The sequence below is a fragment of the Callionymus lyra genome, chromosome 11 (genome assembly GCF_982586985.1).
Source record: "Callionymus lyra chromosome 11, fCalLyr1.hap1.1, whole genome shotgun sequence".
Taxonomy (NCBI): Eukaryota; Metazoa; Chordata; class Actinopteri; order Syngnathiformes; family Callionymidae; genus Callionymus; species Callionymus lyra.
In genome coordinates, this window is record NC_141828.1 from 26,439,085 (window position 1) to 26,454,970 (window position 15,886).

Genomic DNA, 15,886 nt, shown 5'->3' on the forward strand with positions numbered 1-15,886 from the left:
CAAAGACAAAGGATACGAAGACTAACACAGAACAGAACATCCAGATACTTTCACTCCAATCCTGCCCCCGAACTCAGAATTGTACAATTTAATAGCCCGAGGAATGAATGAGTCCTTGAGCCTATTTGTTTTGCACCTGGGTAGGAGCATTCGTGCACTCATTCTGTTTCTCTGCTCACTGATGACAGTGTTCAGAGGATGACTGTCATCATCCATGATGGACAGTAGTTTGTTCAATGATCTCCTCTCAGCAACTGTCACCAGTCTCCTGTAATAATAACCTGTAATAATAATAGTAACCTATTATCTAAATTAGATTTGATTTAAATATTTCTTTTTTTTTTCTATTCATGTTTTAACCTATTGACTGTTGTCAGATTACTGCATAATGAAATTAAAAATGTATTAAATTATGAATCGTTTTTAATAAAAGTTATAATGGTAGTATGTGTGGTGTTTTTTTTATAAATATCCATCCATTTGCTTATTCCTTACGGGGATGATCGGGGGCTGGAGTCTATCCCAGTTTCTTCAGGCAGGGGACACCCTGGACAGGACACCATTCTGTCGCAGGACACACAAAGATGCACAACCATTCACACACACACTCATACCTATGAGTAGTTCACAAACTTCCCAATTAATTTAATTGTTGTTTTTGGACTGTGAGAGGAAACCCACGCAACGTGAGGAGAACATACAAACTACACACAGAAAGGTCACAAGTTTCTTCCCTCACACCTTTTATTTATTTATTTAAAAAAATATAGAAATTATTGTTTTGTTGATGATCGTTACGAACACACAATTTATTTTAGCATAATGTTATAGTATATGTCTCAATATTATATGAAAATAGCACAATTACAATTATATATAGTAGTTTATCTCAATGTAACGCATTCATGTTCTCGGGGTAACGCGATCTAAAATGACGCTGCCATGATGACCTGTAAACACAAACCACGTGACTCGCAGCGTTTTGCAGCAGCGGGACTGACTGACGGCTCATTGAGAGAACTTCTCGTCTGTGTTACTATGTGACCTAAAACAAGTTGGCCAGAGAACCGCGACGAAAACCAGGTAATCGAAATTCTCGCAAACATCCTATCGTCCATTTATTAGTTCTTAAATTCCGAGAAAAAGGCTCGAATGTTTAGTTTCAATCAGGCTACAAACAAACTTAGGCCTGTGCTAACGTGACCTAGCTAGCTAGCATGTCTGATATATTTAGACATTTTCTTATTTAATAATTGTTTAATTGTACTCCATGGTTTTTAGTTGCTAGATACCAAAATGCATTACATGTATTGGGATAAAACACTATGTGTCGTTGTTTCTATTCGTGACTTCTTCCCGAGTTCACTTACTAACGTATGCTTATATGCAGGTTGTTGTTAGCATGTGGCATTAGCAAGCTAACAGTAAATAGTTCGGTTTCTGTGCTAAAACAAACAATGTTCGCGGATTTATTCTATAAATGAATCTGTTTATGTTCATACAAAGCAAATAATGTAACATCCTGGATATCTTTTACACGAATGCCAACATTATAGCAGGTAAACGGAGATCCAAAACTGGCCTGATGCAACTTTTGCAGCTAGCTTCCCGTACTGTGCAGGAAATATTCAACTTTTTAACATGTTATTCCCAAATAATGTTTTGTTTTTGTCTTTTATAGAGTACGTTGTGTTTTCTTCTCCGTTTTTATGTAAAACGTGTTGATTTTGCTTACTATATTGGTCGATTACACGGTGTTAAGAGCAACATGTGCAACCGAAGATTAAATTTGGCCCTTGATGTTATCATCGATACTACATCCGTTATAAAGGCGTATTACTTAAACTGCATGTGTTTTTAAAATAGTTTTTAACACCGACAAGTTATACGTAATAACATCAGCAAAAATCTGTAATATTTGAAACTACAACTCATTTATGTGGAATATATACACACTGCACTTAAGTAAATGTTTATGTTAAGCGTTTAGAAATGCGAGTTATAATAAATGTGAAACTATTAAGAAATAATGAACAGTCAAGCATGTTATATATTTTCATTGTTTTCCACCGTAAAGGATCACTTTAGGCAAGTTACATCAGATTTTACCTCCCAACATATGGTTTAAATTAATGACTAACAATCAGTTTTTATTGTTAAAATGAGTAAAAAGTTATATTAAACACATAGAACTTTTTTGAAGGCCACTAAACAACTTTCACAATATACATTTTAGTTTTACCAATTTTTTTTCGGCGGGGCGAGGCGAAGCAAGTGGTGTAGATTATTAGGAACATCCATTGGTACAATATGCCTCTGAAAATGTCTTGGTTACATATTCTTAAAATAAATGGGAAACAGAAACAATACCTCTCTACATGATTCGTTGTCTGACTTCACTTATTTTAAACATTTGACTATAACTCGATCTGATTTTGTATTTCAGGACGTTAGCAGCCTACATGGATATTGTGGACACCTTTAACCATTTAATCCCAAGTGACCAGTTGGACGACTCCCTGGTTATCGGTCAGAATTTGGAATGTGAAGCCAGTAATGAGTTCGGACCTGGACCCCAACTGGACGATTCCCTCAAGAACATGCTCAGTGACAAAGACCCAATGTTTGGGTGTGCAAGCTCACATTTTAACCTGCTGGACAATGAGGACCCCAGTTTTCACATTGGCGCTGCAGCAGGTAAGTCAATAAAACAATATTTAAATTAAGCACCACTAAAGTGTATACAAACATTTGATGTATAATGTTGTCATGTTGTGTATTTTTTTAGCTGGTCTCAGTTCAATACACACAACCCTTCCAGAGACGCCGCGAGTTAAGCTGCCTGTTGGTAGGCCTCGGAAACGTCCTTGTCATGTGGAAATTGGTACGAACATGTCCTGATCTTTGCTGCTTTAAAAATCTGTATTTCATTTTGCTAAAAAATATTAAGGTCCCACAAAAAATAATGTTTTGACACAATTATGAGAATACACATATTGTTAAATGAAAGAATAGGTTTACATAAACAACCAATTGCAGTATATTTGTTTTAAGCAAGATTTTTTTTAAAAAATGTCCTGACGAGGTTATAAAATGAAGAATGTGTCAAATCTCAACAGCAAATAAGGAAATGTGTTTTGGACATCTATCCATTTTCATGAATCACTAAAAGACAAGAACATCTCATTCAAATTGTGATTATTTACCAAAAAATAACCTTGGTTTTTTAGATGAATGGTCTATAAATGCATACATAACGTTTATCTATATTTTACATGGATAAATTCTACATGTTGTCAATCGATTCTCCCACCTTTGGGATGGGTTTGGAGTTATTTATATGAAGTGTAAATTATGTTTAAATCCAATTCTTCTATTTATCTACAATCTCTTTGTGTGGCTTTTCTTTTACTTTTTCCAGTGCCAATCATAATATATGTTTTCATCTGCTTTTCTTTAACGCAGCTGATCAAATTGGTGACTTGACGACTGATCACAAATCATCAGAGTCATTTGTGATTGAGAAAGGGGTTCAAGGATCCCGACTGAAGAAAGAGTTGACAGAAGGAGGACGCGTTGATATTAATGACCTTGATGTTGGATTGTGGTTAAATCCATCAGTCGAATTAAGGAGGTTGACCGTGACGATCGGTGGGTTCAAGATAGAATTGCTCCCAGGACCGTCTTACATTCAAACTACTGACCCATTGATGGATGATGGTTTTGCGTTTGAAGAGAACCTCTGCTTTCCAATGTTGCCTGACGATGCTATCAGCTCAAATAAGGTTGACGGTGGCTTAGACGATGATGCAACTCTTGGCTTGGGCCCATATGTAAACCCTAATGATGTGCAGACCTCCAATGGGGCAGATGCAATTTTCCCCTTCACACAAAAGGTCGACAATCAAAACGTGTCTGGGAACAAAAAACAAGCCTGTAATATGAAAGATTCAATCCAAACCAACAATAAAAATCAAGTCATGAGCAGTAATTCCTCACATGTGAAGGGGAAGACTGTAGTGAAGAGTCTGCCCAAGTCTAAGGAAGGCCCGATGTCTCCAAAAAGTAAGCCTACTGCACTAGCTAAAGCAAGCATCATGATTAAGACTACTAAGGATTCTGAAAACACGCCATCTAAAGTCACACTCAAAGGAGAAGTGCACAAACTCAAGTCACACAAGGAAAAGAAAATCGGTGACCCTTCCAAGCGACCTGCGGATGCACACCCCATTGTCCCAGGCGCTAAATTACAAAAGTTACAAATGAGCACAGAGCATAAAATCAGGCCAAAGTTGCCTGCCACACCGACCTCCCCTCTGAAGAAGATGGCCACATCTGGAAATCGCACAAGTGATTCACAAAGTCCAAAGAAACCCAGTCATCTTACGAACAGCCATAAAGTTGAGCCAGTATATATGACACAATCCCATCCCGATCATTCTCATAGAACACCAGATGAAGGAGGGCATGAGAAGCCCAAAGTTAAAAAGCCTGAGAAGATCCTCCCAAAAACAAAAAGCAAAACAACAAGAAGCATTTCTGTGGATGAGCCGCAGCTGTTCATCCCCGACAATGCCCCAGTTGTTGCGAAGAAGGACAGTGTTGAAGAGCAGCCTACTAATGCAGAAGTTGTGTGGGATGGTAACAACTGCTGCGGGCACTGCAAGAAACACCATAACAACATGTAAGTTAATCTAATGATTATAATAAAGAAAAGAAAATATGTTTTAAATAAATAACTTGGTAATAAACTAGTAAAATAGACATAATGCTTTTTTTTAATGAAAAAACTTGGTATTGGAAAGAATTGTAAAAGAAAAAAAAATCTTTTTTTTAAAGAAACATTTTAATACAAAAAATTGTAAAAAGACACATTATTATTATTAAAAAAAAATCATTGGCAGTGTTAACAATGATTACTAAACCCCTTCCGTCTTTTTTTTTTTTTTTAGGTTTATGGTGGGTTGTGGTCGCTGTGAAGACTGGTTCCACGGTGACTGTGTCGGTCTTGACCTAACAAAGGTGCATGAGATGGAGGAAGAGGACCAGATGTATGTTTGCCTGAAGTGCTGTGAGGAGGAAAGCAAGAAAGTGGAAGCAGAAATTCACAGTATAGCTGTAGCTGAAGTAAAAGAAAAGACTGAAGTTAAAGCCCAGGATCACAAGCCCACATCGAAAGCCACACCAGGCTCTTCCCAGTCTCTCTCGTCAGGGGGGGTTAGGCCAGTAATAAAGGTAGGTCAACTCTTGTTTTTTTGTTTTTTTAAATAATAATGTTTTTCTTCCCACGCCGAACAATTTACTCACTCTTTTTGCTTGGACACAATTTCATATTGTTAAACAAAGTAAACTAATAATTAGTGTAATTACAACTACAAACATCCTAACTTGTGTCTCCTGCAGCTTTTTCATCCTCTGATATTTACCATAGCCAGTGTAACAAAACAGGGTTTGTCATCTTTTTGCTTTTTTACTGCACAGCAGGTTTGCACACGGCTGGGTGGGTTTATTTATCATTATTATATGTACTTTTGTTGGTTTATTTATCATTATTTGTATTTCTGTTGCATAAAGGTAATTTAAAATTAGTACTTTATTCTCTGCATTTTTATGTACTTGTAATTATGGATTGATAACGCTTTTTTTATACACTTTTTTTAAACAGGAACCAGACAGAAGATCTGTGGATGCCAAAGAAGCTGGTCATAGAACAGGTATTGTTGATTTTTTGTTAAGAAAATATTCTAAATCTTTGCCGTTTTAACTGCAAGATTATTTAATGTCCTCATATTTTAACCTTCTCTCTTTGCCTTTTTTCCTGCCTTTGCCATAATATTTATTGTTCATTCTGTGACTCACTACAGTTTTCATCCATGCAGGTGCGAAACTAGAAGCTCGAAGAAAGTCGTCTTCATCTTCAAAGAAACCTGTGTCTGTCGAGGAAATTAGACGCAGCGTTCGAGATTCCCTGAAAGAAATCCTTATACAGAGGTAGGATTTTTTTTAAAAGATCAGTCTTGGTACCTATGATCAATTGTGTATTGGCATTAAAAACGTGGTGCGTTTTGCAGGTTGAAGGAGTCAGATTTGAAGATCTCAGTAGAGAAAGCGTGTGAAGTTGCAAAGAAGACAGAGCGGGAGCTTTTCCACTTGTACAAAGACACTGAAAACAAATACAAGAACAAGTATCGGAGCTTAATGTTTAACCTGAAAGACACCAAGAATAACGTGAGTTTGGCTTATTCCCCAGAAAGTGTGTATCATACTGAAACTTTTCATTGAATTTGATCTCGCTCAGGTGCTTTACAAGCGAGTTCTTAGAGGGGATATCTCGCCTGCTACTCTTATTCGGATGAGTCCGGAGGAGCTTGCCTCGAAGGAACTGGCAGCCTGGCGAAAGAGAGAGAATCGACATGTAAGTTTTAAAAGTACATTTCTGGGCCAACACTGCAATTTTTGATAATGTAACCTGAAGCTGTAGAAAGTTTGTCCAGTGCAAACATTCTTATTCCTGACGTCACTTACTGTGAAATCATGTGTGTCCACACTTTTGCACATCTTGAGTAAAACATTGATTAATTTTTCTCAGACCATTGAGATGATTGAAAAAGAGCAGAGGGAAGTGGAGAGGAGGCCGATCACCAAGATCACACACAAAGGGGAAATTGAAATCGAAAGCCAAGAGCCAGTGAAAGCAACAGAGCCAGCAGAGGTGAGCATAGATGTTCTTTTATGTTTCATAACAGGAACATTTTAATGACAGGATCTTCTCTCAGCCTGTTTCTCCAGTCAAAGTAGCAGAAGTCGTAGTTGAATCTCCAAAAGTCCCCGAGAACAAAGTCGACTCTGCAAAAACGGACAAAGACACAACAAACCAACACAAGCTCCACTTGTTTGATCTGCACTGCAAAATTTGTACAGGTAAGATCTCTATCAAATATCTTCTATAACAAGTTGTAATCTGAAATCTGTTGGCTCTTGTTGAAGGTCGAATGGCCCCCCCGACAGAGGAGCTTCCGACCAAAGTGGTGAAAGTGGCGACAACAGTGGTGAGGAGGCAGTCGACCAAAGCAGAAGAGACCAAGAGCGCAAATCCACCGACAGTTGACGAAGACGCTGTCCACGCTGTTCTGGAGGAGAGTCTGAGAAGTGCTAAGTTCGGCTATGAAGGACGGTGAGGCTCACATTGATGGCAATTCTTTATTTAAGAAACAAAGTAATGAAAAGTTAGTCAAGATATTTATCTTTAGTAGTGACTGGAGTATTCTGTAGACCAGGGGTGCCCACACTTTTTCGATTTGCAAGATACTTTTAAAACTATCAAGTCCAACAAACGCGTACTATAATTAAGAACACTGTGCTTACATAGGCGACCTGTGGCTTATTTGAAACATCTTTAAAGGAAGTTTAACCAGAATAAAACTGTTAATCAGAAACTACTGAGCGTCAGTAGAATATGTTGCTCACCTGCGCAACACACGCGTATTACTATATTTTTATAGGATAAAAGTGTTCATCATGTGATGGTGTATAATAAAGTGTTTTTAAGGATATAGCTCCGTGATCACATGAGGGAAACCAGCTTTTACTGCACTTTCATTTGAACCTGCAGCTTCTCTTTGGTAGATCTGACGTGATATTGTTTCTGTGACTCTCAGCACTTGATTTTGTTAGTTATATTATTTTTAAAAAACTTATTCCTTCTCGTTTTTCCGATTGCGTGAAATGCCTGCTCTTTTTGCTCTTCATTCTTGATACATATGAACTTTGTTGTGTGACACTGAAACAAGGGGTGGAGGGTCAGGGCTCCAGAGTGCGCCAGAATCACGTGCACATGCGCCCAGAATATCGAGGGTGCGACCATATTTGAAATTACGGTCGCAGGGTGTGCCAATCACAAATGAAGACCTGTGCCCTATATAATTGCTGCAGAAATAGGTTAGGTTAGGTAGAACTTTATTGATCTAAACTAAGAACTAAGCTGCTAGCTGAAAATAATCAAGTATCTAGCATCGTTGCTGACTGAAGAGCGAGAACCTAGTCCCCGCCCCCTCGCGTGTGCCCGCAGCAGAAACAAACGATCAAATAAACCCCCGATGCGGCTCCCTGAGGTTTTTGAAAATCAGTATTAATATAAATGTGGGCATTTCATTTAAATGTTTTGTAGCGTTTTTCAAATGATGCATGAAAAACGAGCATCTCTCTCCTTCACTTTAGCTATTATTTTTTAAAAAAACTGCTCGTGTAAGTCTGTAAGACGTAACTTGGCTGATATAACAACAACATCCATCACGATCATCAGAGCAGAAGTCTGACTGCACACTCCCCCCTCTCTCACCTGTCTCACTCTTTAAGCAACAGTAACAGTATCAAGAATGAGGGTTATAGTATTTTACTTTAGTTTTTGTTCAAAAATGTAAGTTCAAATTCATGGAACCCTAAAAGAATGTATTCCACACATTGCAGATTGCTTTGCACCTATCGATGTAGGGTTTTTCTTTTACAATCTATTCAAATACTTTATTCTTGGCTTTTAACATTGATTTATAAGAGTATTTGATGTTAAGAGTTTGACACACACTTGCTGACTAAGCACAAACATGTCTGTTTTTGTATGATGTCACAGGTCAGAACTCACCGTCGGGAGAGAAGGAGAAACTTCTTTCCTCTCCAACCTGACGTCGGTGTGGCGCGGCTTCATCAACATGCATGCAGTGGCCAAGCTCGCGATCAAAGTGTTTCCTGTTTCTGGTGCTCTAGACAACTTGACTGAGGTAAAAATAGACTTTCTCCGTGAGTCTGTTTTCTTTCTCTACCACCGAAACCCCTGTTGTAACACTCGCCATCAAAAGTCAAGCTTGAATAGCATCTCTACATCAGAACCCGTTTTGGTTGGCATAAAGTGCAGGGGACCTCTGCCAAGGAGGTTACTTTTTAGCTGACATTGGTTTACTTGTTATTTCTAAATGACATGATTCAAAAAGTAGTTGATGGAGTTTTGGAATTGGGTAAACTTTTGTTTTGTTAGTTTCAATTGAATTTCATTTTAAGTTTAATTTTCTTTATCTTTTTAATGACACTTTTTAAGAGAGAAGAGAAAAACGGGTTCCAGACTATCACAATGAGAAACCGTGGCATGAAGAAACTACCTTTTAACAGGCAGAAACCTGGATCAGAACCACAAACGTTGTCAACTTCTCTTCTGCTATCAACAATTGCTTGTCAGTAGAGTGTGTTTTTGTTGTGAGCAAACACAACACTTGTGTAACAGAAGTTGTTTTGATTGATTTTATAAAGAACAATGAGAGGTATGCGTTGTCTCAGTGCTTTTTGTGATACCAGAGAACTTTTCAAATTATTGAATTTATTTCAGGATCTTCCAGACAGCATCCAGGTCGGCGGTCGCATCAGCCCGCAGATCGTCTGGGACTACTTTGAGAAAATCCGGGCGACAGGAACCAAAGTGAGTTTCTGTCATTCTGAACCTTACGTTTTTAATATTATGATAAAAGAATACTTAAATGTTTAGCCTTTTTCGCCTCTAAAGATTTTATTTTTCAATACAGGAAGTGTGTTTGATTCGCTTCTCCCCCGAGACAGAAGAAGATGAGATTTCCTACACTCTCCTGTACGCATACTTCAGCAGCCGAAAGCGCTTCGGTGTTGTTTCTAACAACTTGAAGCAGGTCAAGGACATGTACATCATCCCTCTGGGCGCCACCGAGAAAGTTCCACAACAGCTTGTGCCCTTCGACGGACCAGGTGAGCTTTAAATTAACTAGATTACTTTGGTAACCGAATACCTTTTTACAACTTCATTTTATTTTTTTGTTGTTTTTAATTTTTAAAATACGCATCGTATGTTGTACTTCAGTTCTTGTTTCTTTGATATTTTTACAACTTCATTTGATTTATTTTTGTTATTGGTTTTCCAAAATATTCATAAATCTTTTTTAAATCTTCTTTTTGTACTGTTATACTGTAGTATCTTAACTTGATTACCTTTGCATCCCAGTGCTGTTCTACATTTTTTTTTTTTTTTTTTTTGAGTACTTTTTAGCAACTTAATTTTATCCATTTTTGTTTTTCTGTAAATGTAAAAATCAAGATTAAATTATTTTACTATTCTTTTTCTCCCTTTTTTACATATCTTGTAACTTGTTTATATTTTATTAATTTAATATTTAAAGTTGTTTTACCTGATTATATTTTTAACCCTCTTCGCTTGTTTCCTCTCGCAGGGCTGGAGAACAACCGTAACAACCTCCTGCTGGGACTTCTCATCCGTCAGCGAGTGAAGAGAGACTTTCTTCCTGTCGACCTAAACGAGACGGCGAGGATTGTTCCTGACGTTAAGCCCATCGTCCTTCCTCCCAAACCTAAACCAGTGCCGGTGGAAAATTTCTTTCTGCCCGCGATTCCTGCACTGAAAGTTGAGAAGGAAAAAACGCCTCTGGTCCTGGAGGAAGAGGAGGAGCCGATGGAGGAGAGTTTGGATGAGACGTCTGCAGCCGAGGAGAGCGGATCTCTGGACCTCAAGCCTCTCAGGTTCCTGCCAGGCGTGCTGGTGGGCTGGGGCGGAGAACTTCCTCCGCTGCCAGACTTCGGAGAAAAGCCCAAATCCTCTTTATCCGCCGATGATGTCACGGCGATAAGTCCGGCTGAGAAGCCTGACGCGGCGAAAACCTTGTCGGTCACCGAGCAGAGAGAGCGCTTTGTCATCAAGAAGTCCAAAAAAGTGGAGCCAGAAACGCCAAGCAAGACTGAAAAACCTGTTGCGCCTCCTCAACGCCCGGTTCTGTCCTTGAGGGATAAACCTACGGACGTATCAACCACCGCCTTCCTTGCCAGTCTGTCCCAGAACGAAGCCTCCGATGCCACCGCAGACTCCAAGTCCACCCTCAGTGGGATCTTAAAGAAGCCGTCGGTGTACGTGAATGAAGGAAATATGGCGGAGGCGGGGCGTATGTCAGAAGATCCCAAACCTGCCCCGTGCACCAAAAAAACATCGATCACGACCTTCCATCAGGGCTTCCTCCAGATCTCCCAGGCGGAGAAGGAGGCTAAAGATCAAAGCGCCGTAACAACGGAGGAGCCGGAGAGTCGAGCAGCTTCAGTGACGGAGCTTCATGAACCTCACCAGAACAACAACCTGACTCAGAACACGGACGACCATAGCCTGACGTCGGACAGCGAGAGCGCCTCACACTCTCTGTCCTCGGAACATTCCTCGCAGCCCAGGGAAGCCCGGCGCCAGGACGAGCTCTACAGCGACCCCTGGGATCGGCCCCGGAACAGCGAGGACAGAGAGCGCCACAGGAGGGACGACCGCCCGCCGCACCACGACAGGAAGAGTCGGCACCACGACAAGAAGGATCGCGGCCACGACGAGAAGTACCGAGAGAGAAGTCGTCATCACAGTCACTCGGAGGATCGCCATGGCGACAAGAGGAAGGAGCGGCGGGACGGGGAGGACCACAGCGCAGGGCGCCACAAAGAGCGACATCGGCACAGACGGGACTCGGATTACGACAACGGACGTCGAAGCAGCCACTCGTGATCACTCGTCTGATCTGAGCTTTACCGTTACAAAGATCTCTTTACGTTTCCGTCGGCAGCTCCACCCTTTTCTTCCAGGTCAACATTTCAGTAACTCCTCCTTCAGCCTCGTGGATTCTTCTCTCGTTTCTCACCACGCTTGACTGTCTGTGCTGAATGTACCGGAGACGAAACTTCTTTTTTAAAGCTTCCTTTAAGATATTTTATACTTTTCATTTTAAGAATGTACATTTGGGTGTGTAAATGAATTTTGCCTTTGCACTGTTTTTATGTACAGTTGGTAATAAAGCGAATCCTTTTTTATTGTTGATTATGAACAGACTCATATTTCATTTGTACAGTGAATATATTAAATTAAAAAAACACGACTCTTGTACTTGTATTTTGTCTTGTTTGGTCCGAATAAACACTATTTAAGATGCTTTGATGGTGGCAAAATTATAACTGACTAACCAACTTATATCAGAATAGAGTATTTTTACTCAATTCCTTTTTTTTCTAGTGCTTTTTGTGCTCTACTTTTTTTACTCATTACTTTTGTATCGGTCAATTGTAGTCAAGAATATTAACTAAATTTATTTAGTTTTACATAACTTTGTTATTCAGATTCTTTCACCAGATTACTTTTGTACTTTTATCTACGGAAGCGTGGATCTGCCAATGTTAAAAAAATATAAATATAAATGATTGCAAACCAAAATCTGTGTTTTTCATGAACAAATCTTCATTTATTTATGTTTCTGGTTAAGGATCAGACATAGCCAAAACATGTTTTTCTTCAAAAATGTGCAAATTACCATTATGAAAATTAATAATATTGGTTTGTTTTCTCTTTTGTCACATCACCTACACATATAGACACATGCATTATGTTTATTTATTTTTTGTTTTCAATACAAAGCTCAGGATCATTCGAGCAATTATTTCAGGTTCTACTTCTTGGTGCTCGCCCTCCAACTGCTTTACTATTGGTCTATCCTCAAGGAATATCCAATAAGGGTTTTCTTTTTTGACCCAGTTCCAATAGAGCCTTATGTATTTTTAATAACCAAGCAACAGCGGTTTCAGTCTTTTCCTGTATGAGTAGTAGTAAGTTTTGAGCTGATAGGTTGCGTTGTAAACACTCATTGCATGTACTTAGATCTCTCCTTTAATCTCGGAATCCGCTTCATCAATGCCTGACTGCACCTTGCATGGTATCTATGTTTCCTCCTCTTTGACAATTTCATTTTCAGCATCCCTTTCATCAAAGTCATATTCATACTGCTTTTCCAATAGTAGCTCTAGTGACATCACAGACACTCAGTTCTCAGACACAGAATGACAGTCATCATTTTTACAATCTTTACCGGCACCACTTTACAACCCACCCTGGTAGGGGTTAGCAAGCTCCCATGGTTCCAGTCACTGAGAAGCGTTGGTTCCAATAAACAACTCCACATTAGCAGGGATTTCAATGATGTGAATGTGATCAAGGTACCACCATTTTCTAAGGATTTCAGTGTTGGTTATATTTGTATAAGTGTTCCGGGCATTTTTTATTGTAAACATCTGGAAGATTGTGATACCTTTCTCCATTAAGGTTGGACACTTCCAGGCCACACAGCCGTTTTGCTGCTCATTGTCAGTAATCATATCTTTAATCTTTTGTCATTTAGGTTCAGATTTAGCATTAGACCTTCGGTGCAAAATGTAGATGTTGACCCATTGTCCAAGAATGCATAGGTTTGAATGACTTGACTGCCTTTTTGCTTTTACCTGAACTGGTACAATTGACGGGTTCCCTTGCCTCTGGCCCCTGTTTGGCTTCCAAAGGATTCAGCTCATAAAGCGTTATTTACAGTTGGCTCAGGCTCACTGCCACATGTGTCCCTGGTGCTCACTGACTTTCCACCTTTTTAACATGGATGTGTAAGGCTGTTGTATGCCTTTCCTTTCATTTTTCACAGGTTATGTGCTTATCACAAGTTTGACTCCAATGCCCAGTGTTCAGACACCTAAAAAAAGCTCCTTTTTCCTTTAGGAAGTTTGGACATTTTATTGTTTGTTAACAGCACAAACATGGGTAGCAAAGTTCTCTCTACTCACTTTTAGTTTGACCATAAACACATTCCCTTTTGACAAGGATCCCTTTTGCTGATGTTTAAATATCTCCAATTACTGGATCAGACAAGAGTTTGACCTGACGTTCTACAAAGTGAACGCTATCATTGAAACATGGTCTGCGATGTTGATTCTCACCGATGTCATATGCGATCTATCTAAAATGCTCCCTTAATTTAAAGAGAAGTTTAGACAGAATGAGTTCGCTATTGGCAGACATGTCCAATTCTCTCATGTCCTGGAGATCAGCCATGGCGTTGTTGTATCCACAGAAGAACAAGCAGACTTGGTCTTCAGGCTCTTGATGATCAGCACTTGGAATTTTGTGAGAGTCCACATTGCAATTTCACATGAATGTCTGGTGTGCTGGGGCTCTTTTTATACACACCTGGGAATGTATGAATTACAGTATTTGTCACACAGGTGAAGCACTGATCTGTGATTGGTTGAATCATTCAAAGATACAACAAGACTTTTGTCTAAGACACATCTGACCTTTCTGCCCTAATTAAATTATAAAACTAATTGAATAATACAAAACCTTATTTTGGTCTGATAAGCATAATCTAGAGACCTTTGTCTTTTATATAAGCCATTTCTGATTTCAATTGATCAACTACAGGTCAAGTTATTATTTGTTGTTCCTACAACTTAGATAAGCAACAAGACTTTTGTCAGGGACTGTATAAATCAATGAGAAATAAAGCAACTTCCACTTGGTCTGTCTGACTTCTTCTTCTGAACAGCTTCAGGTCTTTCTAAATACGTCTCAGTGTTCTCAAACTGATCTTTATGTCATCCACTGTGTCTAACAGCTGCTGAATATTACTGTGTTGCAAACCTAACATAAAGTAGACCTTCATCAATTCCCTTAACAGTTGAGCATTATGTAATAATATAATAGTTGAGTATCATGTAATAACACAACAGTGGAGTATTATGTAATAAGATAATACTTAAGGATCATGTAATAACATGATAGTTGAGTATCATGTTGTCATGAAGCTTGTTTCCTGATTCAACCTTCTCTGATCAAGCCACACTTTAAAGTCCTTGTTTCCCCTCATTTGATTAAAACAAACACAAGTGAGCCTGCAAGTAAAACCTAATCCCATGAGGATTCAAGAGCCGAACAAAGACAATGGTGCGGGGCCTTGGCAGTTTGGCATGCTTTAACTTATTTTTGGCCCTGCCCATGGAGTAAGTTTGGACAACAGGGTAAATATGGGCTGATCCAGTTGACCATCGGAGACAGGAAGTCTCCAAGTGTCATCCACCTTAGAGGAGAATAAACAGATGGACTGAAGGAATCTGCTGTGTGACAAGAACCCATTTGCTAAACAAGACCCTGCTTGGATAAAACTCATTGATATGTCCTTATGTATGTAGATGTGTATGTGTGTATGGGTACATGTATGTGTGGATCTTTGCTGGATTCCCTAATGAAAGCGATCACAAAATAATGAGAACTAATCTGATAAACCTCAATGATATGATGCCTAACCCCATAATACCTGAATGTGGTTATACTAGTCATAAAATTGACGTGTTTAGAAATGGTGGGAAATAATCTAGATAGAACAAGAAGATTAAATTAACCCAAGATGATTTGGGGTTGTTGGGGAATGAGACATGAAGTATTGAACAGCTGCAGAGGAGTGATGTAGGAGGAAGGAAAAGGTCACCATTCGTGGAGCTCAACGCTGCCCTCACCTCTGCCTATCACCAGACCCCTCGTTCAAAGAACCCCCGTGGATTTGGCTTTTTCTTTATCTTTTTTACATTTTATTATATTTATTATTATTTATTCTTTTTTAGTTTAAAAATAATCATCAACAGTAATAAATTCTTCACACTGATGAACTATATTTGCATTGATTTCTGCTAATTGTCTTAATAGTAATTGATTTATTTCTTAATCATTGTTTGTGTCCATGGTTTAAATCACGTATGTGTCCATGTTTATTTCCATTTTTTATCAATGTTTGTGCTGAATTTTCATCAATGATTGTATCCATTTTGTGTCCATGATTGTCAATTTTTGAACCAATGTTTGTATCTATGTTTATGACCATATGTGTCCATGTTTGTGTCCATTTTTTAATCAATGTTTGTATCCATGTTTATGTCCATATGTGTCCATGTTTGTGTCCATTTTTAATCAATGTTTGTATCTATGTTTATGACCATATGTGTCCATTTTTAATCAATGTTTGTATCCATG

The 15,886-nt window shown here is 38.9% G+C and overlaps 1 protein-coding gene across 1 annotated transcript; it reads left to right on the forward strand.

Annotated features, from left to right (window-relative positions):
* Positions 1 to 988: 988 nt before the first annotated feature.
* On the forward strand, positions 989 to 11,981 carry phf3 (PHD finger protein 3). The gene is made up of 16 exons (XM_087802421.1): positions 989 to 1,083; positions 2,447 to 2,697; positions 2,789 to 2,884; positions 3,466 to 4,684; positions 4,953 to 5,235; positions 5,666 to 5,714; positions 5,880 to 5,991; positions 6,072 to 6,228; positions 6,299 to 6,415; positions 6,590 to 6,712; positions 6,777 to 6,921; positions 6,988 to 7,174; positions 8,627 to 8,774; positions 9,374 to 9,463; positions 9,567 to 9,762; positions 10,242 to 11,981. The coding sequence occupies exons 2-16, from the start codon at positions 2,463 to 2,465 to the stop codon at positions 11,558 to 11,560; spliced, it is 4,476 nt and encodes a 1,491-aa protein (XP_087658547.1). The 5' UTR covers positions 989 to 1,083; positions 2,447 to 2,462; the 3' UTR covers positions 11,561 to 11,981.
* The last annotated feature ends 3,905 nt before the right edge of the window (positions 11,982 to 15,886 follow it).

Excerpts from the sequence above, each read along its gene's own strand:
- phf3 (XM_087802421.1), top strand. The coding sequence starts at position 2,463 with ATGGATATTGTGGACACCTTTAACCATTTAATCCCAAGTGACCAGTTG. Across the intron at positions 4,685-4,952 it reads AAGAAACACCATAACAACAT|GTTTATGGTGGGTTGTGGTC; the intron begins GTAAGTTAATCT and ends TTTTTTTTTTAG. Across the intron at positions 6,229-6,298 it reads TGAAAGACACCAAGAATAAC|GTGCTTTACAAGCGAGTTCT; the intron begins GTGAGTTTGGCT and ends GATCTCGCTCAG.